The sequence below is a fragment of the Osmerus eperlanus genome, chromosome 13 (genome assembly GCF_963692335.1).
Source record: "Osmerus eperlanus chromosome 13, fOsmEpe2.1, whole genome shotgun sequence".
Classification (NCBI taxonomy): domain Eukaryota; kingdom Metazoa; phylum Chordata; class Actinopteri; order Osmeriformes; family Osmeridae; genus Osmerus; species Osmerus eperlanus.
Window position 1 is genome coordinate 11,303,175 of NC_085030.1, and position 27,618 is coordinate 11,330,792.

At 47.2% G+C, this 27,618-nt stretch overlaps 5 protein-coding genes across 13 annotated transcripts; 2 read left to right on the top strand and 3 right to left on the bottom strand.

Annotated features, from left to right (window-relative positions):
• Nucleotides 1-15: 15 nt before the first annotated feature.
• ganabb (glucosidase II alpha subunit b) lies at nt 16-9,622 on the bottom strand. Of its 3 annotated transcripts, none has more exons than XM_062476065.1 (25): nt 9,539-9,622; nt 8,465-8,566; nt 8,255-8,363; nt 7,971-8,098; nt 7,535-7,714; nt 7,302-7,367; nt 6,583-6,646; nt 6,347-6,428; nt 6,142-6,238; nt 5,797-5,977; nt 5,452-5,590; nt 5,057-5,292; nt 4,771-4,897; nt 4,573-4,652; nt 4,307-4,447; nt 4,020-4,116; nt 3,848-3,949; nt 3,456-3,699; nt 3,300-3,364; nt 3,084-3,160; nt 2,873-2,947; nt 2,644-2,757; nt 2,367-2,479; nt 2,086-2,186; nt 16-1,566 (listed from the first exon to the last, which is right to left on the bottom strand). In XM_062476065.1, the coding sequence occupies exons 1-25, from the start codon at nt 9,556-9,558 to the stop codon at nt 1,457-1,459; spliced, it is 2,850 nt and encodes a 949-aa protein (XP_062332049.1). In that variant the 5' UTR covers nt 9,559-9,622; the 3' UTR covers nt 16-1,456. The 3 variants fall into 3 exon arrangements, with proteins under 3 accessions (XP_062332049.1, XP_062332048.1, XP_062332050.1); XM_062476064.1 differs by having other exon boundaries at nt 5,452-5,605; nt 9,539-9,621; XM_062476066.1 differs by lacking the exon at nt 7,302-7,367 and having other exon boundaries at nt 5,452-5,605; nt 9,539-9,619.
• A 410-nt stretch (nt 9,623-10,032) lies between these two features.
• Nucleotides 10,033-13,770, bottom strand: ints5 (integrator complex subunit 5). The gene is made up of 2 exons (XM_062476063.1): nt 13,498-13,770; nt 10,033-13,273 (listed from the first exon to the last, which is right to left on the bottom strand). Exons 1-2 carry the CDS (start codon nt 13,572-13,574, stop codon nt 10,315-10,317), a joined length of 3,036 nt encoding a protein of 1,011 aa, XP_062332047.1. The 5' UTR covers nt 13,575-13,770; the 3' UTR covers nt 10,033-10,314.
• A 293-nt stretch (nt 13,771-14,063) lies between these two features.
• LOC134032201 (phospholipase A and acyltransferase 3-like) lies at nt 14,064-16,436 on the top strand. Its single transcript, XM_062476074.1, has 5 exons — nt 14,064-14,136; nt 14,662-14,739; nt 14,918-15,026; nt 15,174-15,442; nt 15,648-16,436. Exons 2-5 carry the CDS (start codon nt 14,725-14,727, stop codon nt 15,768-15,770), a joined length of 516 nt encoding a protein of 171 aa, XP_062332058.1. The 5' UTR covers nt 14,064-14,136; nt 14,662-14,724; the 3' UTR covers nt 15,771-16,436.
• A 232-nt stretch (nt 16,437-16,668) lies between these two features.
• LOC134032202 (phospholipase A and acyltransferase 3-like) lies at nt 16,669-18,967 on the top strand. 4 transcript variants are annotated; one of them, XM_062476075.1, is made up of 5 exons: nt 16,669-16,891; nt 17,491-17,602; nt 17,726-17,834; nt 18,017-18,285; nt 18,482-18,967. In XM_062476075.1, the coding sequence occupies exons 2-5, from the start codon at nt 17,588-17,590 to the stop codon at nt 18,599-18,601; spliced, it is 513 nt and encodes a 170-aa protein (XP_062332059.1). In that variant the 5' UTR covers nt 16,669-16,891; nt 17,491-17,587; the 3' UTR covers nt 18,602-18,967. The 4 variants fall into 4 exon arrangements, with proteins under 4 accessions (XP_062332059.1, XP_062332060.1, XP_062332061.1 ...); XM_062476076.1 differs by having other exon boundaries at nt 17,553-17,602; XM_062476077.1 differs by having other exon boundaries at nt 16,791-16,891; nt 17,512-17,602.
• A 128-nt stretch (nt 18,968-19,095) lies between these two features.
• Nucleotides 19,096-27,043, bottom strand: scyl1 (SCY1-like, kinase-like 1). 4 transcript variants are annotated; one of them, XM_062476070.1, is made up of 18 exons: nt 26,764-27,043; nt 25,825-25,965; nt 25,099-25,221; nt 24,741-24,964; nt 24,466-24,556; nt 24,109-24,264; nt 23,790-23,948; nt 23,448-23,555; nt 23,083-23,196; nt 22,748-22,903; nt 22,423-22,611; nt 22,149-22,224; nt 21,785-21,988; nt 21,325-21,473; nt 21,105-21,197; nt 20,692-20,988; nt 20,519-20,597; nt 19,096-20,435 (listed from the first exon to the last, which is right to left on the bottom strand). In XM_062476070.1, exons 1-18 carry the CDS (start codon nt 26,869-26,871, stop codon nt 20,311-20,313), a joined length of 2,592 nt encoding a protein of 863 aa, XP_062332054.1. In that variant the 5' UTR covers nt 26,872-27,043; the 3' UTR covers nt 19,096-20,310. The 4 variants fall into 4 exon arrangements, with proteins under 4 accessions (XP_062332054.1, XP_062332053.1, XP_062332052.1 ...); XM_062476069.1 differs by having other exon boundaries at nt 19,097-20,435; nt 20,519-20,600; nt 26,764-27,042; XM_062476068.1 differs by having other exon boundaries at nt 19,097-20,435; nt 21,313-21,473; nt 26,764-27,042.
• Between the last annotated feature and the right edge of the window lie 575 nt (nt 27,044-27,618).

The window sequence follows — 27,618 nt, forward strand, 5'->3', positions numbered from 1 at the left end:
AACAGCAAACTGAAATTATGTTGGTAATGTACATTTATTTTAATAAAATTCCACTTTTAATCATACAAAAAACAATACCCTTTAAGGTTTGGTCAAGTTTATTTCAATTGGTCTCAAGTCACTGCTATGTTTCCACTGCATTTTCACAACTCATCAGATTCTCCATAGTCACCGTTCAACAGGTTAACTGCTGCAATATTCTAACGTTCTCAACATTTAGGAACAAATATTTTAAATGAATCTATGGCAGAAGGTCATACACCCCCAAATCCTTTCCTTTGATCTCCAATAATCAGGTCCTTGCAGACATCTCTCTGCATATCTGACAATGAATAAAGAGCTCTGGTTTAGATTTGGACAAAAGAGAAAGTTACAAAAGAAAACCCTGAAAACCATAAACATAGGCCTGTACCAAAACCCCTAAATCTAAAATCCCCATCGCCTAAACCTGGTAAACAGTCATGTCTCTCCTCAAGTGCATTATAAAAAATAAGAATCAAGTTAACAAAACTGTTAGACAAATCTGAACCAAAAGTTGAAAAAAGTTACATTAGATGAAGCTTTCGCAATATCAGTGGTTCATTCCCCTGATCAGTTCCCATAGTAACCTTTCATACAACTTTTCAGTAGTTGTTCACCATGTTTGCCTGTCTTTTACAACCCACACATTCAATAGCACAGAAATAATGATGCTTACAACTTTCTTCAAATTTTGGAGAAAAAAAACTAAGGAAAAGTAATCCTGATAAAAGGAATTAACTGGCCTTAAATTACAGCTGAGAGGACTGTTACACCCCATTGCAATACAAAAGAACACACAGAACATTAAGAAAGCATCCACATAATTGTCCACAGCATTGTTAAGCGATGCTCCCTAAAAATCTAATGAATGAAATGTGGCACGTATTGAGGTGAGCAGAAAGATAGGTCCACTTGTTCTGTTGCAGTATAAGTACTTAAAAGGTGTGGATGGAATGAAAACAAGAATTAACTACATGTCATTAACACAATCAGGAAAAAAATGTGGCAGACAAACCCTGTCTCATGAATGTGAACATGCACCTTCATTTGAAAAGCAAATGATTAAATTGTCTTTGAAATCCAAGTCATACCAGCTGGCTAGTTTAGTAGCTGGATTTTTTTGTTGTTGTCTGTGTTAGATCTCCAGCGCAGCTTCTACAATGATATCATAATTCAAAAGTCTTTCCTACAAAACTAAATGGACAAACAAAAATGTATCTAGTAACGCTTCAGTAAGTTGACAAAACTCTACAGTTTGAGTTAATGCAAAACAGACATGGACGAGACGGCCAGAGTGCGGGAGGTGTATGGTATTGTGTAACGTGTGTGCATTTCTTGGTTAGTCAGATGTGCCACATCTTTTCAGACATCTATCAATCTCCTCAGTCCAGTTGTCATGCCTTGCCTGTCTTCTCTACCCTCTTCGTTTCCATGGTTACTGGAGCATCACAGTCCAGTCCTCTCCTGCGTTCATTCCCGGCTTGCGAAGGGATAACACCGACATGGAGGCATCAAAGTCAAACTCCAGCTGGCTCTCCTTGCCATCTGGAAAGAAAGAAGGGGATTAGCCATCAAGTAAGCATTCCTATAGCATAGTAGAACAGTATAACTTAACCCTTGTGTTATCTTCGGGTCATTCTGACCCATCAGTCGTTGTGACCCACCATCGTATTGCGACAACTTTACCGCATACAAAAACAAAGTGAAGCATTTTCTTTTAACCGTTGGGCTGTCTCAGACCCCCCACATTGAGAAGGTTAAAATATGTTTTTTTTTTTAATTTGTTTTTGTATTGGGTAAACACAACGATGGTTCGTTATGAACCTTTGGGTCATGTGACCCGAAGGCAGCACAAGGGTTATGAGTTGTATCAAATGGAGAGAGAAAACACAGTGTTTACAACCACCTAGGTCTCTCATATACGTCACTCACTCTAAAGCATATCAAATTATATTTAAGCATGTTTCCTTGTTAAGTTGTATAAATGCCCACTTGGCAATCTCAAGTACTGGAAATGTATTTCTCTGGTGGACCGAGTGCTCAAGGTTTGGGACAGACACCCACCAGCAGTCTTCAGGATGACCTTGCTGGGCTTACTGGCCCCCAAGATGAGGATGCGCTCCACCCAGGAGGGAGTGGAGAACAGGGCGTCTGGTGCAAGGTTGCTGCAGGAGGAGACAAGGAAAATTAGGCCCTACATCGATACTGAAGATAATTCTGGAACCTCTACATGGTTTACATTGCTGATCAATTCTGAACGTGCTCACACTCTCAGGCGAGGACAGAGAGAAAGAGCATAGAGAGGGAGAGAAAGAGGTAGCTGGAGACGTAAGAATTCTACACACCTGGAAGAGAGCTTGTTATTGGCGAATGAGAGTCTCCTGTGGATGAACTCCTTCTTCTTCTCAAAGTTGAAGGTGTGACCGTCGTCTATGTAGAGCTCCCCCTGGGCGGTCCTCTGTAACAGACAGCGTGTTCACACACCTCCTCCAAATACTCCCACTACTCCTACCATCCACTTTGTATGTCCTGAGTTTATGTCACTGGTGTGCACAGATGCGTGCGTGAGAAAGAACGAAGAGATGGAGAGAGAAGTCATGAAATAATGTGTGTGTGTGTCACCTGGGGACTGAGGGCCACATATAGGGTGTAGGGGTCCCTCTCCATGCAGCTGGAGGACCTGCGTACGCGGGCCTTCCTGGGAATGATGGAACCCCCACGCTGGAACACCGGGATCTGGGAACCGCAGATCCCCACGATTAGAGGTGTGACAGTGTGTACGTGTCAGCCAGCGGCGGTGTGTGTGTGTGAGTGTGTGAGTGTGTGCGCGCGTGTGGACGCCGTCTCTTACGGAGCTGATGGTGACAGGGATGTAGAGGTTTTGCTCTCCGTTGTGCTTCTGGAATGTGTGGACGTCGAACCAAACCTGAGGGGATAGGTCCGAGTCAGTTACATCGTACAACCTTCATATGATCTTCCTGGGTTTTTAGTCCCTGATGCTAGCATGGCTTTGTCAGAGACACCCTTCTGTAAGAGGAAGAGGAGAGTTTTAGGTTCCCCACCTCTCCTTTTCCGGGCAGGTAGGCCGTCACTCCCCTTGACCCCTCGTCCGTAACGGGATGCACCAGAAGGTCCCGCCCTGAAGCAAAGGGAAGCATGGGTAGAATGAGACCCATGGCAATGGCTTCACCGCTATATCCCAATCAGTCAATCCGGCAGAGTTTGTCCGCATTACAAAACTGCGTTCATCGATCTTGTCATGCTTGACTGGAACTCACCGAGCAGAAACTGGTCGTCCATGGAGAACGTAGCTGTGTCCTGAGGATAATCTATCCACAGAGCTCTGGAACAGAAGAGGGGTAGGTAGATCAGGGCGAGCGCAGGTATACACACACACACACACACACACGTCCCTGTTCTGTTGCTGAACCGACCTCATGACGGGCTCCCCGCTGCGGTGGGCGTGGTAGAACAGCTGGTACCAGTAGGGCAGCAGGGCGTAGCGCTCACGCACCGCCTCCCGGATCAGCGCCGTGTTCTCGGGCCCGAACAGCCAGGGCTCCCGCCTGGGCGTGTCCAGGTGGGCGTGGGCACGGAAGAACGGCTGGTACGCCCCCGTCTGGTACCAGCGAACCAGCAGCTCCGAGCTGGGCGCCTTAAAGAACCCGCCCACGTCGGCTAGGGGAGGACGAACGAAGCAGGATGTTGATGGGAGTGCTGTGTTTTAACGTGTGAGTGTTTCCCAGCTCATCACGAGACACACAGATAGGTGGAGAAGTGGAGGGAAGGTAGGAGAGGGTAACAGGGTCATCACAGGTCATCTTACCTCCGCACAGTGACACTCCCACCAGGCCCAGGCTCAGACACATGGGGATGGACATCTTCAAATGGTCCCACTCGGCTGCATTGTCACCAGTCCATACGGCACCTACACACACACATGTTAGAGTCCGCCACGTGTTAACTCACGGCCTCCAGGCGTTTAGGGTGGGACTCACCGTAGCGCTGAGACCCTGCGAAAAAGGCTCTGGTCAGGACGAACGGCCGCTCCTCACCGCCCGAGCGCTGGATCAGACCCTCCACCGTGGCCATGTGCTGAGAGGGGAGGACAAAGTCAGGTCACGACACGTCACCATTTCCAAGCATGCATCCTTTGACATCATGGTCTAACTATGGTCTACCTGCATAAGCTCTGGTGATGTCTTAACAACTCAGTCATCCATTAAAAGGTCCACGTCTAACGTGAAAAGGTATGGTTTTAGGCATGAAACGGACAGACACGCACCACATAGAGGCCGTAGAGGTTGTGGACGTCGCGGTGCTCCCAGGCTCCGTGCATGGCGTCCTTGTGCATGGTCACCTCCGGGCCGTTAAACACCGACGGCTCGTTCATGTCATTCCACGTGTATAGGTTCTCCATGGATCCCTGAGGAACCGGGAAAGGAGTGAGAAACTGAGACCTTCGAGGACTGCGAGCGAGGTTGAGGGAATATTAGTGTTAAAGAGGGGAGCAAGTGTGTAAATGAGGGCTGAGGAGGTACAGTCTCTGACCTCGTATTGATCATAGGCAAACATGCTGGCCCACCAGTTTCTCATCTCTGGGTTTGTGAAGTCTGGATAGCCAGAATTACCTGGAACGGGAGGAGAGATTGAACACCTCTGTCTTATGCTCTATGACAGTAATATGTATTCTGTCAAAAGCATGTTGTTTAGTGGTGTAACTAAGACTCAGATTGTGGGGTGACGTACCAGGCCAACACCAGCCTTCGTAGTCTCCGCCATCTTTGTTCTTGATGTAAAACCCCCGGGAGCGGATCTCGTTGTGGATCTTATAGTTGCTGTCCACCTTTATGTGGGGGTCCACGATGGCCACCATCTACAGGAAGGGAGGGAGGTAGAAGACATGGGATTAATACATGTGTTGAACAGTGGAAACAGTAAAGTGTAGACACGTGATCACCAGGTCAGTGCTCGGCTGCTGGGTCAGTGTGTTTGTGATGTGAGTGTGTGCATGCGTGTGCATGCGTGCGTGCACCTTGCGTTTCTTGTCCTGCAGACCCTGCAGCATCTCCTTGGGCTGGGGGAACTTGTGGGGGTCCCAGGTGAAGTAGCGCTTCCCGTCAGCGTGCTCGATGTCCAGCCAGATGAAGTCATAGGGGATGTCATGGTTGTCGAACCCTTGGTCCACAGCCCGCACGTCCTCCTGGTCGTTGTAGTTCCAGCGACACTGGTGGTAGGCCAGCCCCGAGAGGGGGGGGAAGGACTGAGTACCTGAGGCAGGACAGGGAAATGTGAGTGGAGGGTGTCCAATATTGACTGGGACTAATAATAATGCTCCATGTAAAACCTTTCCAGACTGGCCTGTCAAACTAGACACGGATTACAAAAAGATTGTAGTGATTGTGTGTGGCGAAGGGGGAGGAGTCTAACCTGTGAGCGAGGCGTACTGGGAGAAGACGTCGGAGGGGGTGGGGCCCAGCATGATAAAGACGTCGATGATGCCGCTCTCAGAGATCCAGCGCACGTCCGTCTGCGGGGTCTCGCTGGAACCCTGCACGTAGTCCAGCATCTGGCCAAACACGGTCTGTTTAAACACAACCCACAGACATCAGTGTGTGCGTGGGTCTGAGTGTGTGTATGAGTCTTGTTTGCCTGACATCGGTGTTTGTGGAAGTAAAGTGTGTGTACGGGCGCCACGTTAACAGTGACTTTAAGGAGCAAGAAAGTGTGAGGGCATTCATTATGTGACAAAATAAAGGCCTTTTTCGGTCTCACCTTGCCCGCTGTGTTGGAGCTGATGTCCACCCATGTCTCGGCAGCATTGAGCCAGAAGATGGCGATGGTGCGCTGGGTATTGTGGGCCAGCATGACTGGGATGGTGCCGTACAGAGACATGGGGTTAAACAGCTCGTACTGGAACACGTCCAGGTTATACAGGCGGTACGGATCTCCTCCACTGTAACACACAGAACCATTCTGTTTTCACCAAAAACACAAAAAAACAATGACTGTCCTCAAGCCAAATCTAAAAGCCTTAGGCTGGACAACGACACTGGTCAGTTAACAAGTGTTGCTCTCGGTGCAACTACAAGCACGAATCTCGACGTTTTCATCGCTTACTCTGTGGTCTTCAGCCTGAGGCTATCGGCATGTTCCGGAATGCCATACACATGCTCCACCCCCGGCAGAGAGAAGTCCAGACTGATGGAAGAGGGGCCTGTGGGGAGAGAGCAGGGCAGCCTATAGATATTGAACAGGACGTAAGTGTCTAGGCAGACACCCAAACGGAAATGAGAACAAAGGAAGTGTACGTGTATGTGAATACCATTAGGTTTGGCGTCTGTGTGAGATTTAAATGTCTCCTCCCACATCCCATCTTCCACTTTCTCCTCCTCTGCATTTGCTCCCTGGGATGGAAAGACGGAGCAAGCAATAGGGGGGGGGGGCAACATTAAGGTGGGGGGGAAGAGGAAGAAAGGTGAACTGAAAGACTAAACGAAAGGAGAGAAAAAGCGAGGTGCAAGTAAGAACGGAGGGAGGCGTTTTCTCAAGTTTCCTTACGTCCTCTGCTGGCTGGTTGGCTGGGTCTCCTTCCTCTTTCTTCTCTGCCTCGGGGTCTGCCTGGCTGCTCACGGAAGAAGGAGAACAAGAGCGAGGGGAGGAAAGAAGGAAGGAGAGAGGGACAGTGAGAGGGAGGTTAGTCACACAGAAACCACTTTCAATTGTTAGCTGGTGCAATATCAGCCAAGTCTACTCATCTCAAATCAACTAGAGGGAGCACACACAGGAGACCTAACCATGTTGACGGCCTACGCTGCCTGTCTCTTTATGTAGGAGTGCTACTGTGAAAAACTAAGCTCTCTGGGATTTTGTTCTAATGACAAAAGGGGATTGAGAAGGGAGCAACTCCCTGGCCGGGGGCTATTTTAGGTAAAACACACCGAGAGCACTCCAGTCACAATCTGGCCCTGGCGGAGGCCGCTGCACAGACCAGACAGAAACGTACAACATGGTTTGAGTACACTGCTGCTAGGGGAGCCAAGCCACTACATATAAGACTGCTCTTATAGGGTCAGCAGAGGGGTGATCTGGAACAGCAGTGGACACAGACATGGGAGAAAAAGATTGAAAGAGATTATTCTGGGCATTACATTCCCAAATCACTACCGTGACCCATAAGGACTACACTGTAATTCCCAATCTACAGTAATGAGTCATAACCTTATAGTGTTGTCAAGCACAAACACTTACAGTAACAAAACTGAAGGGATGAAGCCTACCTAGTGAATACCCACTTGATTGTATCCCACATGCTACCCAATGATTTAGTTATCTTATAGGAGAAACTTGAAGTTGAGGAAAAGAGCAGGAAGAGAGAACAAAAGAAAGAAAGACAAAATGAAATGGTGAAAACATGAGGACCATGCATCGTGTGAGCACAAGACTACACGGAGACATGGCACTAAGAAACGGACGTTTGGGGAGTGAGGATGAGAGAGCGTGGGTGTCTTACGTGTCTTTGCGGATCCTCAGGTGCTCGAAGGCAAGCAGACCACGCGAGTTGAGCGACATCAGCACCTCCCGCCCCTCCATGATGTCTAATCGGAATGGCTGGGCACTAACAATGACCCTCTGTGACTCTGTACCCAGAGACAGAACCACACCATTCTCATCCTGAGACAGGAGAGACATTCTGACAGGAAGCAGGGGAGGAAGGAAGAGACACAGAATGATGAACCCAAAATGAACACATGCAAGGTGCACTCAAACACATGCATGACTATGAAACTATACGGAATCTGCAAGACATTTTTATCCAGGCCCTTTTCTGTATTTCACAAAGCCAAATTCCTGTCTCTTCTGTAGTTTTTCCCTGATCCCACAGCTGTTTTTATACTCATGTGGAGCTTTTCTTCCTCCAGCCCCCAGGGGGCAGTCTGGGGACTTACGGCTCAGTGGGAGGCTCCTGGATGAGCACGTCTGGGACCTCAAAGCGAGGCTTCAGGGGCTTCAGCTCATTAATCTTCACCCTTGTCATGTTGCCTTGGAGACGGTAGAGCTCCAGCAACAGCCGCACCTGTCGGGTGAAGAAAGGGACAGGATGGAAAGATGAGGGTGAAGAATGAGCTCCCTTCAGAGCACTATGAGAAAACATACAACATGCATAGTATCACTCCATTAAACCATGTGTGAGAGTGTATATTCAGTGTGTATGTGTGTGTGTGTAACATACCTTGTTGTTGTCATTGATAAGCTGAAGGGTGAGTCTGGTGTTGGTGAGCTCCATGGTCTCCAGCAAGGCCCTGTAGGGGGACTGTCCAGGCTTCAATGCTCGCTGACGCCTGGATACACACACATGCACATTAACTTTGGCCACATGACTGATGTGCTACGCAGTAAAAACAAACTCTTTCGCTAACCAAACCACGTCAAGAGGACTCACTTGCAGAAGGCACTTTGATCACAGGTCTTGAAATTCCCACGATCCACAGCCCGTGTCCCACTGAGGCAGACACACAGCCCCAGAACCAAGAGATAACCCATCCTGAGACAAGAAACAGAAGAGATTGAGGGGAAGATTATTAAAGCTCTTTGAAGCCCTGTTACAAGTTACATTTACATTACGGTTATTAGCTAGATAGTAATACCACAAGCTGTAGTCGACTCTGTCCTGTCTAATGCTGAAGAGTCCTGTATAATGCATCAATGCACTTTGGCCTGAACATTTTGTAAATGTGTCCGGAAATTAATAAATCGACACAAATGTCAATAGCTGATTGGCCGCTTCGTGTGTTTTGTTGTGGATGAGTGTCAAAGAGGAGAAACGAGAAACTCCCAGCTAGTTAACAAACATAAAACTATAGAGCTATTTTATGATTTCGACATAATTCATTGAATGATCCTCTACGGAGATTATTAAAAACACTTGAACTTGAACCAACAAATGTAATGGTAGCAGGCTAAAATTGTCGTAGACAACCATAGTCTTCACACAGAATGTACTACTGCAACAGGAAATTGTTATTAAGCATCGTGTGCTTTTCAACAATCCGGCTTTAACATCCTGTCAAATCCCGTTAGTATACTAGTTTAGGTTAGCTAAATTAGCTTGTAGAATAATGACCATTAACGTCAGCAACTATTTAAAACTAAGCTAACCAGTCATGACAACTCACCAAGCACAACTAATGTCAAATATACATTCTAAATTCGTTGATATAAAGGCGGATGGTCAGATGACTAGCTAGCTAATTAGATTGTGATCATTTCATTTCCAAGAGCTAGCTACTAGCTAGCGTAGCGCGTTACGCGCTGGCGACAATAAGCCGCTTGTAATTCAATTGAAGGGGGTTGACTTTGTCAGTGGCAATTAACCTGAATAAAGAAAACTTGGAAGTCTACTTAGAACTGCAGCAAGCAAATAGACATATACATCTAGCGCCAAATTAACATGGCCGCACAGCATATATGATAGTGACAAATTACACGATAAAGCCGCGGAACTGCATTGTCTTACCTTTCTATGAAGGCGGCCATCTTGATTATGCTTCAACCCTGGTCCAGCCCTGTTTCATGTCGCACCATCAAAGATTCGCTTGAAAAACAAGATTCCGCAAAACCAAGTTGAAAACGTTTTTTATCATCGACGTAGAATACTCCTTAATATATATTGTATATGTACATATTTTAATTTTGTGGGGGGGAAATGCATGTGTAATTTAACAATCATGGAAAATCGAATTACGTTTCAATATTTCATCAGTTGTCTATGATTGGGCAAATATCTTGTTTCGTGTATATCTTTATCTTCTCTGGATCTGACACGTCAGCATGGGACGAACCGACAGGAAGATTGCAAAAAAAGCTGCATTTGCCCCCCCACACACACACTTATAAAATACAAATGGAAAGGTTATGCTTATATTGTAGTTGTCTGTGTTGATTATCATACATATTCAATTTGATGTGCATTTCAGTAAAGAAAATTATAAGACAACAAAATAGGCCTATTTGTCATTATGTGGTCATTTATTGTGACAGTAGCATTTTCACAGTAACAGCAAGTTAGAAAATACTTGTATGTTATCAAACAAAAAACAAGAATGAATAGACACATTTAGGTACAGAACTAGATGAGGCGAGAGCAACAACCAAATACTGAACATTGCAAAGCAACACCCCCACAATTCCCAGTCTTTTACAATCACAACCTTCCCCCTACTTGCATTCACTTACTATCCCCCCTTAACTTCAGTTCACTCCCACCCTCCATCTGTTCTTTCAATTTTTCTCTCAGAGTTGAAAGCGCCAGCACAGGTGGCCAAGACGGTCAATGTTTTTATGCAGGACACTATGGATAGGCGCCACATATCTGGCCACATCTCCATCCCGTGAGAAGTCTCTGCAAAACAGGCCCTTCTCCGAGCTGAACACAAACTTTTGGGGCATTGGACCATTGCCCCTCACATACTCCCACACAGCCAGCAGGAGCAGCCTGACCTCAAAGGGCGTCAGGTAAGGGAAAGCCTCATGGACATTGGCCAGTACAGGGGGCAACAGCTGGCCTTCACCCATGCAGGACACCAGCAGACAAGAGGCCTGGAGGTGCCAGGGAGAGTCCACGGCCGAAGCTTCTCGAGAAGCCTCCCAGTGGGCGAGGAGAGTGGCCAGCAGGCCTCGGAGCACCGCTGAACAGTAGCAGAGAGCTGGACGCCCAGCAGCCACAACGTGCAGCAGGGGGAAGAGCACGGGATGGGCCTCGAAACATCGTCGGATGTGGATGTCTCTCTCCACGGTGGTGCGAGCATGCTCCTCCGGTGGCCATGACAGTTCTCCGTTGGCCACGTCTGGGCAAATGTTCTCCACCAGCGTCACGGCAACCACCTTGGCTGCCTCTGCACTGATGGGTGGAGGCTCCTCGGGGTCAGAGGCTGGGTGATGACCTCCGTTGTTGAGGCTTCCGTTTCCCCCCGAAACTCCAGGAGCACTGCAGCACTGAACGGTGACTGCCAGGAGAGTCTGAACATTCTGAATGACCCCGGCTGGGTCAGGATGGGGCTTGGCCGTGCGGACTTTCAGCCCTTTACCAATCACACCGGCATGGAACACTGACCACACACTGCCGGAGAAGTTGACTGTGGTGCCAAACTTGCAATTGATGTCCAGCAGAGAGGCTCCCAGGTCTTGGGTTGGGGCCAAGGAGACAAGGGTCTCCACACCCATTTCCTCCGTCTGCCCTCCAAACAGGTCTGAATTGCCTTTATGAAGGGCTCCCTCCACTAGCTGCTGCAGGACACATTTGAGGGTCAGGGAGGAGTAGGCCGCAAGACGGGACAAGAGGCTCACCGAGCAGTTCACCGCCTCTCCCACCTGTCCTCCATCTCTCCCTTTCCCTCCTTCTCCTCTCCTCCGCAGGGCCAGGAAAAAGTGAGTGACGGTGGCCCTGCAGACCAGCAGCAGATGGGCGGGGGCAGCTGCACGGGGGAGAGGGCTGCAGGACAGGAGCCGCACGGCAGAGTGGGATACCCCCAAGTCCCCGTGGAGGAGCAGTGGGCAGAAGTTGTGGAGGTGTCCTGAGACCGCGGCCCCCACCTGCACCGCCATGGAGGCCTGGGCGCCCCCAGCTCCAGCCCCTCTCCTCTCCTCCTCCTGGCTCTGCATGGCGGACGCCAGGTTGAGCAACAGCTGCCGGAGCTGCCGGGGCCCTAGGGTGTGGGTGTGGATCTGGGCCACACAGCGGGCCACTGCTGCAGGCAGGAGCCCGGGCAGGCAGGCAGAGAGCGGGCTGTGGAGCTGCCAGGCCAGGGCCAGCTCCTCTGGGTTGCGGGCCTGGGTGAGCAGCTGGCAGAGGGCCTCTGTAGCTACACTGGGGCCGCCGTACACGGACAGCAGACACAGCAGCTGGTGCAGCCAGAGATGCCGCTTCCTCTCCAGCCTCAGTGTCTCGGCACACAGCTCCCCCACGTGGGACTGCAGCTCCTCAAGGAAGGGGACCACACGGCGGGTCTGGGCGGCGGGAGAGTGGGGGTTGACCTCGGCCCCCTCGGGACGGTTGTAGACCAGCTTGTGGAGGTGCAGGAGGAGCATCTGGAGCAGGCGGTCGCAGGCCTCGCGGACCCCCTCGTTGGGGGAGGGCGTAGGGCCCGAGATGATGACGGAGGCAGGGGTGGCGGTGTCGGCCAGGAAGCGTAGGACGCGGGCGCCACCGGCAGGGCTCTGGCTGATGAGGTGAACGGCCAGGCCCAGCATGTTGTCCAGCTCATCCCGGGGCAGGCCCTGGAGCACCACCTGGAGCTGGAGGAGCACCGGCGGCCTCAGAGACTCCACCAGCTCTGCTGACACAGCACCAAGGAGAGACGGGGACAGCGCCGCCAGCTGGAGGAGGAATGGCACTGTGGCACTTCGGAGCTGTGCGGAGCTCTCCCAGGAGGAGGAGCCGGAGCTGGACATAGGGGGCGGGCTCAAGCTGTCTTGGAACATCCTGAGCAGCTCTCGTCGGATGCTGTCCGAGTGTCGCGCCGCCAGATGGCCGAGGATGCCCACCACAGAGCCGATCTTTGGCACTCGGCTACCCTTATCTGCTCCCCCCTGACCGAGCTTGTCTCCCGGGTAACCGTGGGAGCAGAAGTCCTTGAGGCCACAGGCTAGCACTCGACTGATGATCGTGCCTGGGAAGGAGGAGCCAATGTGGGCCACCACCCAGTCAAAGTACGGGGAGTGCTGGACCGACGTGTCCAGCAGAGCATCTACGCAGGCGTCTGGGCACCAGGCCAACATGGCTGCCAGGCACTGGGAGTAGGCCTCCATAAGAGAGCGAGTAGCGGCGCAGGACATCCACAGCTGCAGCAGCTCGTTGAGGCTGGAGGAGTGAGGGGCAGCCCGGCGGCCAGCATGCTTGCTGCTCAGCTGGCCCAGCAGGTCAACGGCCCAGGATGACACCAAAGGTGCCCAGGCTCGGGGGTTGAGGCGGATGAACTCTGACAGCACACCATGGACCTCCATGATCACGTCCTCCAGGTTGGAGCTGTGGGCGGAGTTGCCGTCTCCCTCCATTTCCAGGTGGTGCAGGAAGGCGGAGACGTGTTCATCATATACGCCCCTCAGGTGCTCAAGCACGGCACCGCGACAGGCGGGGACGGAGCGCAACAGGCGCACGGCACAGCGGGCATGCTCACGCACGCTAAGTTTCCGACCCTGGTTTTGGTCTACTCCGCTGATGAAGGACTTGATCTCCAGAGAAAGTTCCTGAGGGCTGAACATATACAAGATAGAAAATATGGTAGATATATATTAAAAACATTGCAAAAGAAAATACTGCAAAAGCTGAATACTAAGTTAAAATACCTTTCGCCCAAGCTCTTGAAATATTATGATGACAGACCTCAACAACAGATGTAGTCAAGTCAAGATACATTATTGATATTTGAACCATGTAATACTGATGTAGGACCACTAGTGACTGGACGATTTTCTCACCTGAATACATTTTGCGTCGTATGACTGTGAGAGGTCTGCATGGCTTTCATAGTAGTACTACCAAAAACGGTAGACATCGTTTGATTGTTTAACTTTGAAAAGTCACATAAACATCTATTCCCAGCTTACAAACAAAAATGTTTCAATATTTTACATGAAATGTCGTGTAGTTTGATTATACTTCAGACAAAATCGCAAAACGGCGGTGCAAAGACGGAAGTCCCGCTTCTTCGATGGTACACTTCTTCTTTTGTTATATTCGATGGTAAATGCGAACAGCGAAAGAACACGTTTGATTTAATTACTGCCATCTAGTGGGAACAAACAATTCCACAGTTTACCTCTGGGGATCGAGGAAAAAAAATACATATATTATTTTTTTAGTTTATGATCACGATAAGTTATGTTACACGATATGTTACTCGTAAATGTAAAATAAAAAGAATTAAAAAAATATCAAATATATATATATTTTTTTTCATAAAAAGATCACAGGGAAAGTAATTACGTCAGAAAAAAGCTATTCGAAGGCAACGCCTATTGGTTTGTTGTTGATTTCAGAGCTGTCAGGCAGTCTCAGCTTTACTACAGTCAGAACAGAAGCTGACTTTTAAACTGACGCCATATAACCGAGGCAAAGGTGAGAGCAACTACAGATGAAAATCAAAAGCTACTAATCTCCGATTTATGATTTTGTCATTATGTGTTAAGATACACACGTTACCCAACAAATCTCTGATTTATGATGTAATTATGTGTTACGTTACCCAACTACCACTTTCCAGGACGGAGGCTGATGTAAAACAGAAATTGTACTGTAGCCATAGCTAGCTGGCTGTCACGGCATTATTATGTAGGCAATTTTTTTTTTACATATTGGGGTATTTAGTGTAGAAACACTGGTTCCAGTTATTCAATATATCCTAGGATAACCAGAGATTGTTTAAACGGTTGAAGATATTTGCCCCATCTCATTCTCAGTCTGAGGTCACTTTCACCAGAGCAGAGGGCATTTTAAATAATACTACTGGTGATCATGGTTACTATCAGTGCATAGTAGTGTATTTCTACTGTTAAATTAATTTGTCAAAATGGCCTTACAGCTGTAACATTTGCTTCGTAATCAAAAAATGACCATTGGTCTGAGCTGATCTCTTACTTACCGTCTGAACGATTTCGAAATCGAAACCACTGTCGACCAGAAAACTTCACACCAGAGGAACACTCATGGCCCCAACTTTAGTAAGTTTATGATTTAATGTTAAAATAATCATGTAAAACCGATTTTTATGAATACATTTAAGTCTTTCATTCTGATAAATTAGGATGTGTAAATATATGGCACTTGAATAGTTTAACTAATTAAATGCTATTTTTAAACTATTTCTAAACTTTTTTTCTTTTCTTCATGTGGCCATAGTATGATGAGAAGCCGGAGCCTGGAGATCTAATTGAGATTGACCGTGGGAACTACCAGCATTGGGCTGTGTACATTGGAGATGGCTTTGTGGTTCACTTGGCACCTCCCTGTAAGAATTAGAAGTAATCTCTTATCTGAGAGATGAACGAACTGGTCAAGATGAGAATAATCCATAAGCGGTACCTGAACAACTGAGGGAGACTTGAATTCTGAGTGATTCTACCCCTTCCCTCATATCTCTCCTCTCACCCTACAGCTGAAGTCCCGGGGGCGGGGGCTAGCAGCATGATGTCAGTGATGCACGACAGGGCCAAGGTGAAGAAGGAGGAGCTTTGGGATGTAGTGGGGTCTGACAAGTGGTGCATCAACAATATCCTGGATGAGAAGTGTGACCCCAGGCCCGTTGACCTGATCCTAAAAGAGGCAAAGGAGATGGTGGGAGCAGAACTTCCCTACTGTGTCTTCAGGGGAAACTGCGAGCACTTTGCAACAGAGCTGAGATACGGGAAGGCAGAGTCTCGCCAGGTAAAGATGCTAAATTTACTTAAATAGGGTCTATACGAGACCTGGATCCTAGTAGATTAGGACAGGATGGAGTTCAGAGTGGTTCAAGACTCAAAGCCCTAAGGACTGTTCATCACAGTACTGGTCCATGTCTATAGTTTACTCAGCAAATCACTTCAGAGAACAAAATCATAGTAGTTGCAATTTGTTTTTGTGTGTGTTCCAGGTGCGTCAGGCTGTGAAGGCTGGTGTGGGGATGGGCGTGGCCACTGTGGTTGGCTTTGGGATTGTCGCCCTGGCAGGAGCCTTCTTTGGAAGTGGAAAAAAAGAGAAAAAGGAATATCAGTAACGACCTGTACAATCCACAAGAGATGGGAATGCTATATAAGCAGCTATTCTCTAGCATGCCTAATAGATTAATTATTCAAACAGCACTTATACTATACTCCTATGATTCAATTGATCAATAACTACCTGTTTTTGTAGGGGTGGAAGGGGTACAATATCAGTTTTTTTTATGGAAATAAATTTAAACTGCCATTCATGAAAAAAACACAAAGAATAGGCACTTGGAAAAAGATTGTATGACATTTCTTTTTTTGCCACATATGAAGGTGCCATTGTCTTGAAGGTAGTGAGCATAAGCTAGGTTGTAGTTCTTGAATTAAACTGTACAATATGTACCTTGTAAATTCTAGGCTACAATAACTTATATTAAGATTGATTATATTGTTGGTCCGCTTAACAAACCTTTGTCAATGTTGAGTTTTTCTAATACTCCAATGTGCAATAACTGATAACTGAGTCATCCTGTTCTTCAAGACGAAAATTTTAAATCGCATCCCTTTGATGCTGTTTGTAACTGTTAAACTGTTGTTTGTCATAAAATGATGTCAAGTTTTCCAAACCTTGTTCCAAAACACTTAAAATTGTAACAGATATGTTATCTATAGATAATGAAAGTGTGTTAACTGGCAGGGAATGCACATTAAATCTTTGGAATAACTGAACCAGATTGCTTTGGAGTCTTCATCTTATTTGCAAACATTTGCAATAATTCATAACCCGTACTGCGAGTAATTTCCTATGTTACTCAATAGTATGACTACCATGACAGTCGATGAGAGTCTTCTTGACACAGTCTCGTGGCACATGTCGCTTGACAGGACCGTTCTCAATGACGAGATTGTAAGTGCTGTTCTAAGATCAGTCCCACTGTCCGTGTACAAACTAACGTTTATTTGTCAGAGGCAAAATCCACGTCCTCACAGTTAACTCAGCCCGCTGACTGCAGCCCTCATTTGGCAGGTGATCTTTGACAGCTTTGTCGATCGCTGTATGTGGACGTTTCTATTGAGGCAAAATCCACGTCCTCACAGTTAACTCAGCCCGCTGACTGCAGCCCTCATTTGGCAGGTGATCTTTGACAGCTTTGTCGATCGCTGTATGTGGACGTTTCTATTGACTGCGGTAAGCATTACTTGATGAAAGTCACAAAATATACTTATCTCAGATTTGTTGAGTACATCTTGTCAAGTTGTGTTATTATGAAGGAGCTAACTTATGTTAGCCAGCTATCTAAGATGGCTACGCACTGGAGTTTGAGGTGAATGTAAACAGACAGACCAACTACTATTGATAGCTAACAGACTGTTCTTTGCCACAAACCACTGTAATGCAAAACTATAGAACTGTGTTGTACTTTTATATGAAGTGTTTGTACGTCGCTTTGGATAAAAGCGTCTGCGAAATGAGTATGGTAGCATAATTGAAAATGCGGTTGTGCAAATGAACCTAGATAGATAGCTATTGCGCCATGTCTAATGAAAGCTTTAACGAATAAAAAGGGAATTACAATTCAAATCAGTAAACCTGAAATCGATATAAAACCGGTCTACAAGCACATGAACCTTACAAAAAGAGACCTATTTTGTAAATTGAATGCCATGGGATTTAACCCACATTGTCGGCCTACTGAATGTAACTGTTAACTCCATAAACAACACCCGAAACAGTCAAATAACAGTAGAGTTTATGGTTTATTTTAGAGTTTATGGTTTATTTTTTAGGTCGCTTTTCACACCGTTTAGGAAAGAAAAACCTGAAATCCTATGACAAGTTTCTCATATAGGAATCAGAGGACTAGAAGCAGACAGAAGAACACCTATGGCTCCAACATTAGTAAGTTTATAAACAATTTGTCAATGACTTGTTTAATGTTATTGAATTAACAATTTAACAACACTGTGCAGTTGAGCAAAATTGTTTTTTTGTTCTAATTTTTTTTTCTTCATGTGGCCATAGTATGATGAGAAGCCGGAACCTGGAGATCTAATTGAGATTGACCGTGGGAACTACCAGCATTGGGCTGTGTACATTGGAGATGGCTTTGTGGTTCACTTGGCACCTCCCTGTAAAAATAAAATAATAATTGCATATCTTTTTTGGGCACTCAAATATAGACCAGTACTTTACACAGTACCTGACTAAACTACTAAGTAGACAATTGGATTCTAAGTGATTTTTACCCCTCCTCTCTCTCCATCCTCGGTCCCCCGGTCATATCCCTATTTCTCTCTTCTGCTCCCCATGAAGCTGAAGGCCAGGGGGCGGGGTCTAGCAGCATGATGTCAGTGATGCACGACAAGGCCAAGGTGAAGAAAGAGGAGCTCTGGGATGTGGTGGGGACCGACAAGTGGTGCATCAAAAATAGCCTGGATGAGAAGTGTGACCCCAGGCCCGTCCACCTGATCCTGAAAGAGGCAAAGGAAATGGTGGGAGCAGAACTTCCCTTCTGTGTCTTTAGGGGAAACTGCGAGCACTTTGCAACAGAGCTGAGATACGGGAAGGCAGAGTCTCGCCAGGTAGGTGTGCTTTACATGTACATTAAAGGGTTCTCTTATAAACTTAGATCGTTCTAGTTTTGAAGGTAAGGCTTAGGTCAGGAAAAGTTTGTTATCACAGACAGTACTGATCCAGGTCCACTATATTAATATTGTCTTTGAACTTGTAATATGTAGTCATAACTTTTGCTATTTGTTTATTGGGTGTATATTCCAGGTGCGGACGGCCGTGCAGGTTGGTGTGGGGCTTGGGGTGGCTGCTGTGGTTGGATTTGGCATTGCTGCTTTGGCTTCAGCCATCTTTAGTGGTGGGAAGAAGGAGAAGTCAAATAAATGACAATGATATCAACGACAAATGATAATGTGCTTTTTTTTTCTCATCTGCAAGCCTCAGCACCCATGTGGAGGGAGCAAGATGTAACCATAGAATGCCCAGTTCTAAAACTGTTCTATTAAGCATTATCCTTTTGAAGTGAACAAAAATGCTTCTCACTGCACTACTCGTATTACACTACTGCTGGCCATCACTGTTTTACTCACGATTAATGCGTAATACATGGAGCACTTGATTTTGTATATTAGCTGGCAGGGATTGCAATGTAAATCTTTTGATTGAATGACTGAACATGATGGCACTAGATTAACATGAGTTGATTTAACTGTTTTTAATTTTCAAATAAATATTGTACCATGTGTCACTAGATGTTTTGTCATTTTGAAATGTGTTTTGGGTGAAAAACTCCATTGACCCTAACCCTAAATTAGGTGGAATTGTATTAACTTGAACATGTTAAATTCTAACAATGAGAAACTGTGGGAAATAGCTTACTCCTCTGTTTGCCTTTTTTAGTCACTTAATTTAGTTGGCATAGTTTATTTTTCTTTTGGAGCTTACATTGTACACAAGTTTCCCCAACTTTACAAAATAATGCATCCGTTCCTCCACTGTCTTTCCTTTGTCACTGAACAAAATAAAACCTCTCAATTTGCAACATAACAAACATACAGCATACAGTTTATCACCTTTCCACTGCCACCCCTGAACAGTGCTGCCATCAAAGAAAGGCACAAATAAAGACCAATGGAAATAACTTTGTTACCCACCCCCGCATACAACCATCCTCACAAATAATCACGGTGCTAAATTTGTATGACTGATAAGATTGTGACTTGAATCCATACAAGAAGGGATCTTCGTGTCTTCTTTGAAATGAAGCATGATGATGAAGCATGATGTAACACCCCATTGCTTGTGAATGGGTCCAGGTGAGTAATTCTGTAGGAGATCCATTCTAAAAACTGAGACCATCACTGACCCTCTTAGGGAGGTACAATAGTAAACTGATTGGTTTGAGTTCACACATACAGTTCCACGCATGCATAGACTTGTATTAGTCTTCATCTGTTATTTGTTGCCCTAAAACATTCATAACCCATTCTGTGTGTAGTATGTGAATGTAATGAATTGAACATTCAGCATCTACCCACTTATATTCCTATACTGGGACATATATATATATTCATCTTTAAAAACAAACTTTTGATTCTTGGTTGTTTTCAGACAAATGTGCATATGTACACTTTACAATGTCAACATTATGGTGGGTTTATCTAAAAACAGATGAGCAATGTGTGTGTTAGATCAATTCCCAGAATAGTCCTATTAATCTCGCCTCGTGGCACGTGTCGCCAGGTCAAACACAGGACTGCATTCACCGTGAGTCTAAGTGCTGTTCTGGAATCAGGCCTTCCTCCCATCTGTGTAATCTCATGACAAAGAACTGATCCCAGATATGCACTGCTACTCAGACTTTGTGAATACAGGGACACAATTCTGCCTCCTCTTTAAGCCAGGGTGCACTTAGTAGCACCATGTGGCAAGGTCCATATTGTTCACATCCTCCTGACCCTCTCCCCATGTTTGTCCTGTCTACTCCCTTTCATGATGGAATGTAGCACCTTCCATACATCCCCACTCCTTGGGGAAGAGTTAAGGTCGAAAAGTCTTTATCGCTCCATGTCCCTTCCTTCCTCGTCTCATAATCCTCAGTCAATTTTCCGCGCCCCCAGTTTGAGGGGACCTTTGACCGCCTTGCGCTCTGCCCGCTTGGCTTCCAGCTCTTTCCTTCGCTCCTCGCGTTTCTTCTTGGCCAGCTCAGCCTTGCTTAGGCCTGTGGAGATGAAAAAAGTACATCTTAGAATAAGAAAATATATCTAATCCTTATTATTCTGACTGAATCCCTGAGGGACTCACCCTGGGCCCCGTCCACCGACTCCCAGCTCTCCTCTGTGCCCCAGTCTCCCGAGGCATCCGCCCCCCAGCTACCCCCAGCCTGCTGGAGAACACAGTACACACATGGACACAGTTCTTTAAAAAGTGGACAAACGGTGTACGCCTCCCAGGCCCATCCCTGCCCAGCTCCTCACCGTGGCTGTGGGCGCTGCTCTCTGTGACACGCTGGCGAAGGGGTCGCTGTGACCGGCCCCTTTACTGCTGTCCCAGTCATACTCGCTGGCTAGCCGCACCCCCTCTGGCAGGACGTTCTTGCTGCCTGGGGCGCTCGCCTCCTCCTCCCAGTCGTGGCCCCACCCCTCCTCGCCTGGCGAACTCTGACCCTGCCCGTCAGCCTCCTTCTCGTTGGACCAGCTGTCATCAGCATCCCAGCCAGAGCTGCTCCAATCTGCGCTCGGCTTTTTCATGGCGGAGGAGGAAATTCCAGCCACCTGAACGGCAAGGGAAGTACACAAAAAGTTGCAGTGAACTAGATGCATGACTAATCAATAAACAATTTGCATTCTGCCTCAAAGAATAGAACCCAGGTCAAAAGACAACAACATACTGCTCTCTCGTTGGCCTTCTTTTTGACTGTTGACACTCCCGACCAGTCAGAGGAATTCCAATCATCTGGGTCTGCTGGAACCTTTTCTGGTTCCTGTCAGTTTGAGAGAGAGATAAGAGGCTGGTGGAATCATCGCTTTATAGGGACACGCCTCTGGAACCTGAATGTCACATTCCAATGTTACTGAACTATCAGGGCCAACCTGTACCTCAGTCCTCACCTCCAGACTGCCCCAGTCCTCCTCATCATCCCACCGGTCACCGATTGGCTCCTCTTCTTTGACTGTTGCAGCAGGAGGGTCTGATTGGTTGCCACTGTTAAAGGCAGCATTTGGGGTCATGGAAGACTGTGGTGGTTTAGCCTCTGGCTCTATGAGAGGGAAACAGCAGATTTAGAAAAGGGTCTCAATACTAGACAGACAGCACTACAGACCTGCCCTTCAGTTCTGTACTACAGTAGTTAAACAGCAAAGTACTCCAGTTTGTAAAAAATAAAAACATATATAGTACTGCCAAGTTAATCAGAAGGTAACAATAGAGGAAAGGTTCTGTAATGGTACAAGTCTACAACAGGTCCTTATGTTGTAGCTACTGCAAGAGGTACAACTAAGTACCAGAGCTGTACTACTCCAGAGGGACTGAGATATGACAAGGCCTCTGGGTCCTTGCTCCAGCCCTCACCTGCAGGTTGGGGGGCTGTGTCTGTGTCGGGGCTCCCCGTGCGAGGGGTGCTGGCGGGGCCACTATCTGTTACTGGGGCCCCTCCCTCTGTTCCTGGAGCGTTCCGGATCAGCTTGGAGGTCAGTGACGACACGCCGGTCACCGCCCATCCTGCCCAGCTGGTCGCCGCCCCTGTTGGCTGCGCCGATGACATCACATCCTTTTCTATAAAGTTGAGGGATGGAGAGGTATAAAATACGAAGATTAAAAGGACTGAGGATTGTGTCTTGCATGCTAGTACTAAAAAGGAAAGTATTGGGTGTGTGAATGTGTGACCAGGCTGTTTCCAAGTGTGTGTGCATGTGTGTGTTTGTGTAATACAGACCTATGTCTGCCAGTTTGGTTGGGTCTTCAGACACTGTCTCCAGCTTGGTCAGGAAGCTCCTAATGGCCTTAAATGCCTAGAGGAAGGTGGAATGCGAGAAAAAGAAGAAATAAAAGGTGAGGTGAAAGAGGAGCAGGAATGGAGAGGGAAAGGGACAGTGATTGGCCTGACATGTATTGGGCAGGAGGGTAGTGGGGGGGTAGTTAAGGGGTGAAGGTCGGGGTGGTGAGAGTGGCAGTGTAAGGGTTCGAGGGGGGTGTTGGGCGGTCCTCACCTGCTCCCTGACGCTCTTGTCGGGGTCGACGGTGAGGGTGCAGAGTGTGGGCAGGACGCGTGCCGCGCTCTCCATCACGCTGTAGAAGTTGTGCGTGGCGGCGAAGCCCAGCACGCCAGCCGCCCGCGACGCGGGGAAGGGGTCCTTGGTGGCCCGAGAGAAGGCCGAGATCAGCACGCGCTGCCGCGTCTACACAGCAGAGGAGAGACGGATGAGAGGAACGAAAAGAGAGGAGTGGAAGGGTGGAGAAAATATATGGAGAGAACGAAAGGGATGGATTGACAGAGAGAGATAAAAAATTCTTTGTTGCAGCAGGTGTAGTTACCCCGGCGTTGAGGTAGGGGGCGATCTTGCCCAGGCATACAGTGGTGTTGCAGCGGATGGGGCCCTGCTCGTCTCTGGCCTGCAGTCGGGCAAAGTGCCTCATCAGTTCCTGGTTCAGGTTGGCCTCGTTCAGCTTAGGGGCCAACAGCAGCATGGACTGGAGAGAGAGAGATAACATCTCTATTACAACAGCTGGGAGTAGAGAACTCATTGTTGGCCAGATGGCCTTGTATTGGTATTAGAAAGCAAGTAATGCTTAGATGTAGCTGTATACATAGGTTATGACGTGTGAGGGCAGTGGTTTATCCAAACGAGTGTACAGGAACGGATGTATACCTTGACTGTCTGTTCCCTGATGGCAGGGTTGGTGTCTGTGAAGCCATGAACAACATGAGGGAAGATCTGGGAGTTGACTGCCGCCTCGTTCAGATACTGGATAAACTGTTCCATCTGAGAACAGAGGGACAGAGGGGAAAAAAAGAGTCAATGGAGAGGGAGGCAGGAAGAGAGGAGATTGAGAGGAAAGAAATATAGAGAAAGAGAGAGAGAGAAAGACGCAAGCAGAAGGAGGGTCAGACAGAGTAAGAGACGACCAGGAAATGCAGGAGAGCATCACTACTACTTTAGCAGCCTGTCTCCATGCTCCTGGCTACACGGTCACTAGAAGGTCCGCCATAGCGCAGCGGCCCCAGGTACAGTACCTGCTGCAGCAGCCGAATCCTCATGGCCCGGTCCGTGGAGGAAAACATCTTCACAATGACAGGAATGATCTTCTGCTGGTACTCGTCCGCCGACAAGAACTTCCCCACCTGGGAGAGACAGAGGAGCGGGGAGAAGATGAAGTGAAGGAGCAGGGGAGACCAGTCGGCGGCGGTAATCGTTGGCTATTCCCTGTAGGACAGGCCATCTATCTTATACATATTTGTTGATAGACTGTACAGTTCCTAAACAAATATTACTGAGCCTTTATTCAAATGCCCTCCTCCTCCAAAGTCACTAGCGGGGGGAGTGGCAGCGTGTGTACGTGTGTGAGAAGGGCTTACCTTGAAGAGCGGGGTGAGGACCACGGAGCCGGCGTTGCCAAACTCGAAGGCGGTGAGCAGCTGTGGCAGCACCTTGTGTTTGCAGAAGTCTTCCGGGAAAGAGTCCAGGTTTTCACTCAGGTCCTGGAAGAACTGCTGCTTCTCCGCTGGCTCTTTGATCTGGAAACACACACACAGGATGTACACACACAGTAAGCAAACATTCACATACACACTCAAGCGGCCTCTCGCAGAGTATCTATATAAGGGCATACCTGCATGGGATTTACGGTATGCATCCATGGGGGAGGGGTGGGGGTTGTGGTCTTTGTTTCCATACCTGGATCTCCTCCAGAAAGAGGTTGCTCTCCACAAAGCTGTTGCTGAGGAAGCCTCCGGGGGAGCGACAGTTCTGGAGGAAGCGGGAGGGGTTGGGCCGGGCCCGGGGGTTAGCCCCCACCAGCTCACAGTAGTGGGGAACCAGAGATTTGGGGACCTGCACTCATGAGTGGGAACATCAGATGAGTATCTCACATGATCTCCCTTTCGCAGAATCTCATGAACTCATTTTGTGCTATACCATGTTTGTGTTTTTGAGAGAAAAACACATGAACATTCTCTGTTGAAATGAACTGTTCAGAATGAGGAGCTGTGTTTGACGGCTGTTGAAAGGGGTTACTAGGACAGGGTGTTTTACCTTTCCCAGGGAGCGCAGGGAGGAGGCTCGGGGCAGCGGCCCATTGAACACCTCCCAGATCAGGCAGCCCAGCCGCCAAACATCCCCTGCCCTGGAAGACACATGGAGCAAAGGTCAAGCAGACTGAACTGTACCAGGATAATGCTCAATATAAATATGGTCCAAAATAAATGTACAGGTGTGACTCCAAGTCATTTGTAAATTGAGGAGTAAACCTCTGTAGTAAATTACAGAGACTCTGTAGTACAAAACATCAGACTATTTTTCCCTCTCACCATTTTTCACCACCACTGTTGGGCGATTCAGGAGGGTCGTATTTCTCCATGTCAGTTTGAACTGTCTTCGGGTGTGGAAGTGCGGAGGAGCCGTCCCCCTGCTCCGGGGTCATGTGGTCCAGCCCGCCCAGCTTCCACTCGCCGGCCCGATCCACAAACACTGCCCACATCCCCAGGTTGTTGTGGAGCAGGTGGCAGTCGTTCACCAGGAAGCTCAGAGCTTTCTACGAGGGGAACGACAGTTTATCAATGTGGCTTAAAGAGAGAGTGGCGTGAAATGGTGAGAATGCAAGATGCATCAAGTAGCAAAAGATGGTTTAATCCCCCCCCCCCCCCCCCTCCCCCCCAATTCACTGACCACAATCTGATGGAGCCCCCAGGACACCTCCAGCTCCCCAGAGCCTCCCCTCTCAGCCTGGGCCTTGAGGTGGGCAGCCAGCGGTGTCACCTGCTCCGTCACCAGGTAGAGGCTCTTCTCGGTCTGCAAGGCAATCGTATCGCAGCGTTCATGCTTTGTGTCACTGCATCACTGGCTTCCTCTCTCATTTGACCTCTTTGGCAGCTCCAGTATAATAAATACTGCTTTACCAAGATCAGACACTGTTAGTACAGTTCAGTTTATGCTTTTTCTGGGTTGTCCTCCATCACTATGTGAAAGATCAACACCCTTTTGGAAATTTGCACATGGAGGAGCAGAGAGGGGATATAGCCAAGAAGGAAACACAGACGAGACAGCTGGAAAAGGAATTGAATTGTATTTGTGTGGGGATTATGAGATGGTATGACACAATCAGCCCTGTGGCTGAAACCACAAAGACACTACTGCATCCTCACTTGATGGTGGAGGACAGTAGGGATGGGGAGCTAGCTGTTGTAGTTTTTGACTTACTCACCTCAATCTGCGCAAACAAATGCAGAAAGAAAGATACAGGGGGACACTGAGATGAAGGTGACAGAAACATACTTGGTCTGATTCCAATTTACTTTTGATTCATGCATGATCTAATATTTGCTGAATAGGTCATTAAACTCAGCGGTCTGATACTTGATGAGCTACCACCATAATACAGGTCCACACACACACCTCTAGTCCATCCACATAGGCCAGAATGTTGGGGTGCCGGAGGGTCTTCATTCGTTTGAAGGCAGACTTGGCTAGCTGGGTTTGTTCCTCTGTACCCTGGGCAACTTCATAGACGAACACTGACACTGGCTCCCCACCGGTCTGGAGAAAGCGGATGGGGGTTCATTGTTTAAGGTGTGTGTCAATTACATTTAATGTCACCTGACAGCCCAAACTCTTAAATACACAGAAAATACACAGTGCACACTTCATGGTTACAATAACATTTCTTCTTCAAAGTACGAACACATGGTATGTTCAGAAAATGAGATATAGATACTAAATAGATCCTGTTAAAACGGTGCTTCGTATTAAAATGTAGCCAAAGCTCGCTGCCCATATTAAGAGGGATGGATGCTCGGCTAGACAGTTCTGTTGTTAATTAGCATCTACATAGAGATGGTCTAGCAGCTAATCTACATGTATGTGTAACGCAAGTTACGGCCTAGGGGACTGGATAAATTCCATGGTGGAGTCCATGGTTTAAAAGCTTGTCAAAAGCATTAAGACAATAAGTGGTGGCTAGCTAATAGTGGCTACAACTGGTACACATTGACGTGGCGAGAAATACGTGGCTATCTTGCATGCAAGCTACAACAGCTTCCTTGCTAGCTAGACTCGTTGTAATCAAATATTACTTTTTTTAAATGTTACAAACTAGCTTCATATATGTTATGAAGAGGCGGTTCGCTAGGTAGTTTTACTTTTAACACAAAAATGTGTCTCAGAACGACCTGACTTGCACATATCGAAGACTGCGATGGTGGTTAGCTAGCCTAGTAGTAGTAGGTAAATAGCTAGCTAGCTTCATGCTATCCGTATTCATCATACTAACTACACTGATAGAGCAAAGGCCTTGGTCGAAGCAGCGTTTATTGCTTCGTTCACTCCGGACCTCACCTTTCGCTTTCCCCGGTGGAGAGTCCATATCCCGGAGGATTCTTGTGTGTCGGGCAAAATTTCATAATTGAAGTCTTTGACAGGATCCCTAGCAAAAAAGGACCACATCTCTCCTTTCTTTCTGCCTCATGAAGCACACAGCTATTATCGCGAAATCTGGTATGGATACTAGCTGCTGGCTAATGCGGCTAAGCAAGCTACTGTACTGGTACTGCAACTAACATCACACGATTGTTTTCGCCGGTAGAGGGAGCCGAAATGTTTTCTTTCTGTAATAATTCTAAGATACAGCTAGTGTACTTCTCATACTGGTGTTAATGCTGATAGTGTATACTTCACCCATGGACGGCTTGTACTCAGGCCTGTGTTTATTTTAAAGTGTTGCAGATGTAACACGTATCACCTACATAAACTGTAAAATTCCCATGATTCAGTTATGGTTGAAACATGTAGCTAGTGTATTTCGATTGTTGTACCACCATCTTACTCAAAAGTGAACTATTTGGGAGGCCTTCCACAATATATTTCGGTATGTGATGTATAGTATAAACATTGATCTTAGTTAAGGCAAGATATAAAAAAAGAAAATGTAGCTTTGACACGTAACCACGGTTTAAGTTAAGTTTTATTCACTCACATGCATATATTGGATCACAAAAGCAGCATCAGTTGTGCAACATCATCTTACATGAGTTCAAGGTTTAATGGTCCATCAAATTGTTGCATAATCATGTAATATTTAACATACATGTACAAAATGCTTTCAACTTCACAAATGACCTTAAATTAAGGACAGATTATCATTTCACACATCAAGGTTGCACAATTTATTTTTATTGTCCATTGATGCATTCA

Excerpts from the sequence above, each read along its gene's own strand:
- ganabb (XM_062476064.1), bottom strand. The coding sequence starts at position 9,558 with ATGGCCGCCTTCATAGAAAG. Across the intron at positions 6,429-6,582 it reads CCAACCAGCCAGCAGAGGAC|GGAGCAAATGCAGAGGAGGA; the intron begins GTAAGGAAACTT and ends TTTCCATCCCAG. Across the intron at positions 1,567-2,085 it reads GGTCATCCTGAAGACTGCTG|ATGGCAAGGAGAGCCAGCTG; the intron begins GTGGGTGTCTGT and ends CTTTCTTTCCAG.
- ints5 (XM_062476063.1), bottom strand. The coding sequence starts at position 13,574 with ATGTCTACCGTTTTTGGTAGTACTACTATGAAAGCCATGCAGACCTCT. Across the intron at positions 13,274-13,497 it reads ACGACGCAAAATGTATTCAG|CCCTCAGGAACTTTCTCTGG; the intron begins GTGAGAAAATCG and ends GTATATGTTCAG.
- LOC134032201 (XM_062476074.1), top strand. Across the intron at positions 15,027-15,173 it reads GGTTCACTTGGCACCTCCCT|CTGAAGTCCCGGGGGCGGGG; the intron begins GTAAGAATTAGA and ends CTCACCCTACAG. Across the intron at positions 15,443-15,647 it reads GGAAGGCAGAGTCTCGCCAG|GTGCGTCAGGCTGTGAAGGC; the intron begins GTAAAGATGCTA and ends TGTGTGTTCCAG.
- LOC134032202 (XM_062476075.1), top strand. Across the intron at positions 17,835-18,016 it reads GGTTCACTTGGCACCTCCCT|CTGAAGGCCAGGGGGCGGGG; the intron begins GTAAAAATAAAA and ends CTCCCCATGAAG. Across the intron at positions 18,286-18,481 it reads GGAAGGCAGAGTCTCGCCAG|GTGCGGACGGCCGTGCAGGT; the intron begins GTAGGTGTGCTT and ends TGTATATTCCAG.
- scyl1 (XM_062476067.1), bottom strand. The coding sequence starts at position 26,871 with ATGTGGTCCTTTTTTGCTAGGGATCCTGTCAAAGACTTCAATTATGAA. Across the intron at positions 25,222-25,824 it reads CCTATGTGGATGGACTAGAG|ACCGAGAAGAGCCTCTACCT; the intron begins GTGTGTGTGTGG and ends ATTGCCTTGCAG. Across the intron at positions 20,436-20,518 it reads GTCGGTGGACGGGGCCCAGG|GCCTAAGCAAGGCTGAGCTG; the intron begins GTGAGTCCCTCA and ends TCATCTCCACAG.